The sequence below is a fragment of the Buceros rhinoceros genome, unplaced genomic scaffold (assembly GCF_000710305.1).
Source record: "Buceros rhinoceros silvestris isolate BGI_N320 unplaced genomic scaffold, ASM71030v1 scaffold1677, whole genome shotgun sequence".
Taxonomy (NCBI): Eukaryota; Metazoa; Chordata; class Aves; order Bucerotiformes; family Bucerotidae; genus Buceros; species Buceros rhinoceros.
In genome coordinates this window covers 61,589-65,376 of record NW_010423730.1, presented here as the reverse complement: position 1 = coordinate 65,376, position 3,788 = coordinate 61,589, and the positions used below count along the sequence as shown (strand labels likewise).

The 3,788-nt window shown below is 46.7% G+C and overlaps 1 protein-coding gene across 1 annotated transcript in view; it reads left to right on the top strand.

Annotated features, from left to right (window-relative positions):
- Positions 1-3,788, top strand: part of TMTC1 (transmembrane and tetratricopeptide repeat containing 1) — a gene marked incomplete at its 5' end in the record, with an annotated part of 73,258 nt that overhangs the window by 36,794 nt on the left and 32,676 nt on the right. The window contains one exon of the mRNA XM_010140494.1: positions 199-312. Within this exon, the coding sequence (XP_010138796.1) occupies positions 199-312 (114 nt within the window). The remainder of the gene's footprint in view (positions 1-198; positions 313-3,788) is intronic.

The following is a 3,788-nucleotide window of genomic DNA, read 5'->3' as shown; positions in this document are numbered from 1 at the left end:
GTGGGGCACGTAGTGTACCAGGGCGTAGGGAAGGCTTGGGGTTGTAACGAGTTGTGTTGGTATAAGTGTGCAGGAGGTGACAAGGTGCTCAAAATCTGAGGAACTTTACAGAAAAAGGACTGTGAGAAGAAGGTGGCCCTTGGGGAAGGCGGGGTAACTGGTCTGCTAACACCATCCTGTTTCTGTTCCTCTTTGCAGCTCAGGAGTGAAGACCCTGCCTCACAACGCCAAGGTGCACTACAACTATGCCAATTTTCTGAAAGACCAGGGCCGTATTGTTGAGGCGATCTACCACTACAAAACTGCTCTCAAGTAAGTCCCTTGAGGGCTCAGTGGGGTTCTGGCTGTGCAGTGCAGCGCAGCCTGCTGGTAGCCCAGCCCTTCCCCACTGGGAGTGGGGCGAGTTGCCTGTTCCTCATCCCTGGCTCCTGGGGGCAGCTCAGCTTTCAGAGCCTGGGGAAGTTCCCTGGTTCAGTGTTTGTGTGCCATTAACAGAGGTAGCTTGGCTTCCCTCCAGTTCCACGTGTATATGTGTGTGTGTGTATGGACACATATGAGATAGAAATGTTACCATAGCTACACATAGAGCAATGAGGTGTCATTTATGCAGCCGAATATATGCTGGTAAGCAGGAGGTAGTTGTCATAAAGGCATTTTCAGGTTTCTGGGCCATTTATCTTAGTAAATTGTTAATGCTGCATGCCTGGAAAATGCCAGTGCTCTAGCCATCTGAAGTGCAGTAGTAATAATAGTGCTTACTACTTGTGTTGAGGCTTCTGTCCATAGAACTTTGCATGAACACTAAACTAATTGATCCTGAAAATGCTCCTGTGCAGGAACAGGGTAAATACCATTACTGTGGTTCCATACAGGGGGAAGCCGAAGCAGGAGGCTGAATTACCTTGCCCATACATGCATGGTAAATCTGGGTGCAAGGTTGGGCACTAATACAGAACATCTCTTGTGGTAGCTCTGCAGGACCCCCACAACCATGTGCAGTTGGGGTCGCTTCATGTGAGCAGCATCCCACCACTAGCCACTCTTGCCAGTGCTGTTAGTGCAGCTCATCTGGAGCCTTGGCTGTTTCCTGCTGTGCGGTCAGCACTTGGTACAGCAAGCAGTTCATCCCACTTCCCCAAACCTGGATTCCCCACTCTGGTCCTGGAGGCTTAGGAGAAGGGACAAATCCCTCAGGGTAATGAGTACAGGGAAAGGGGATGGAGAGGACTGGCAAGGGAAAGCAAATGTGGAGGGTGCAGATAATGTCTCCAGGAGTAAGAGCGTATTTGGGAAGGACAGACAAAGTGAGGAGTGGCTCTGATGGACAGCAAGGGTAGAGCTCAGCTCCATAGGGCATGTCAGGAGGCACAAGAAATGTTCTTTCTTGACATGTGGTGTGGCAGAAAGCTCCAGAAATTACATCTATATTTTGTCTTCTGGCCAGCTGACAAGGTTATAACAAAAGCTCTCAAAAGGCTCCTAATGCACCCAGGTTAAGCTGGGAGGACAGGCATTCATTATCATTGAGAAGGGCCTGAATCTGGGTGAAGGTGATTTTTAGCTTTTCTGAGCAGCATCCTGTTCTTTTTTACCATGCTGGGTACTTAGGAAGTCGTTTAGAAAAAACTCCATCCTATTTTTTAATCTTTCCAGGAATGGAAAATCCAGTATAACTGTCAATAAATTGTACTGAAGGTTAATTACCTTGGCTATTGAAAATATCCTCTTATTTTCAGTCTGATTTGTTTAACGTCAGCTTCCAGTCATGGGATTTGTTCATGCCTTTAAATGCCACACTGAAGATCCCTTTACCAAAAAGTCTGTTTTCCATAGATCAACTCCTCCTGTAACCTGCTGCTTGATACAACCTGCTGATGTAGCTGCTGGCATTTTCAGTGTTACGTGAGTTCAGTCCCTCAGTTGTTCCTGTAGATAGTCTCTGAACATTCTCTGACTTACCAGAAAAGTCTACTGCAAGGAACTAACAAAAATTACCCAAGCTCTGCAGTGAATGTGTTAGTACACAGAGTAACGTACTGCTCCTACTGACATCGCTTCTGCTTGTGTAAGTGGCATTTGCTGACAAAAGATTTTGCTCTTCTCTAACTCAGCAGCACTCATTTATAATAATTATTATACTGCCTTTTGCTCTGCGGTATTTAAATTATGAAAGAGTCTGTTTTGAGAACTGATTGCAAACATTTCCTCACTTTGTTAGATAGCATGGTTTGTGCTGATGGTACTGTCTACAGAGTATCCAAAGCCTTGCTGGGGCTTGGAGCCACACAGAATCTACTGTGCTCTTCCCTAGGTGCTCAGTGTCTCAGTGGGACCAGTGCTAGTGCTCCCCTTGCTGCAGTAATTTCAGGATTAGTTGGCACTTTTGAAAAGAGAGCCCCTGTCCCCACCTTGTGTGTTTGCTATCTGATCCAGCAGCGCAGACCAGAAATTGAGAGTCTCCTGCTGGCTCCATCACTGGGAAGCTGCGTTACTTGGTCCCACTACCTTGTCTCTGTACTTAACGCTTTCCTTATTTTTACCCCTTCTTCCCAGCCCTGTCACAGGGAAATTATTTGGGGGCTGTGTAATAAGCAATAAAGCAGTGTAAGTAAAAAGTGTAGTGTGTTCTCCTGACGAGAATTACACTGTGTATTTTCCCCTTAGACGTAGCCCTTCTGAAATGCCTGGGGTTGCGTGTAGGCCTTGCAGCCTCTGCTAGGTGGCTACACGTGACGGCTGTGTTGAAGAGGTGGTGGATGTGGGACAGGCAGTATGATGGTGGATATAGCAGAAGACACTAGACAGGTATCGCAGATGAGAACAGGTTTCACATCCAAGCTGTTTACGCATCCTCACAGACTCCAGCTGTGCAATTGCTGCTCTAATTGTAGACCAATTACTCTCCAATTAGAGGGAAGGAAGTAGTAGCTGTAATATCCTGATGAGATTTTGATGGTTCAGGGTATTTTTGGGCACTAGTTCTGACCTGAAAGTGGAAGAACAGCTGAGAAGCTGAAACACCACTCACTGACTGAATTTCCTTATCAGGGAGTAGGCAGACTAACAGCTCAAATACTGATACAAGAAGCTTCCTTGATTGCCCCCAAGTACCCCTCACTGGGTATCTGCTCTCCAGGTGAGTCTGGTCGAATCCACGCTGCCCAGATGGTACAAAATGCAAACTGCTCCAGAGCCTTTGCAATCCAGTGGCAGCACCGTCAGAAGTACAGGAGATCAAAATATCCTACCTGCCTAGTGCACAGTGAGCAGATCAATAAGGGAATTAATAAGGAAATGGAATCAATAAGGACAGGGACTGCTGCTGCTGCCACCTGGGAGGGAGCTCCTGGGAGGTAGGAGAGGAAAAGCAGCATCACGCTGTACTGACTCTGAGACACATGGATGATGGCTCATCCATCATTCCAGCTTGCTTCTAAAGTTTGTGCCAAATTACAGTGTCGGTCTGCTTGTACTTCAGTGAATGAGTCTGTTTGCTAAACAGAAGTGATCCTGTCAGTCCACACTCGGCTGCTTGAACTGCTTGCAATTACCATTCCACCAACGTAATGATGCGTTTCTACGTGCTTCTTCTCTATTAGCAGCGTCAGTTGCCATGTAGCTATTTAGCAAAGCAACCCATTGCTCCTGTGAAGTAGGCAGGTGATGTTGTATAGCTGTGGGAAGGGATGTTGAAGTGCACGCAGGTTACACAGTGAAATAATAGCATATAATACCATAATCCTGGGAAAGTTGATCCCTAGTGCTTTAATCACCTGCTCTCATTCCTG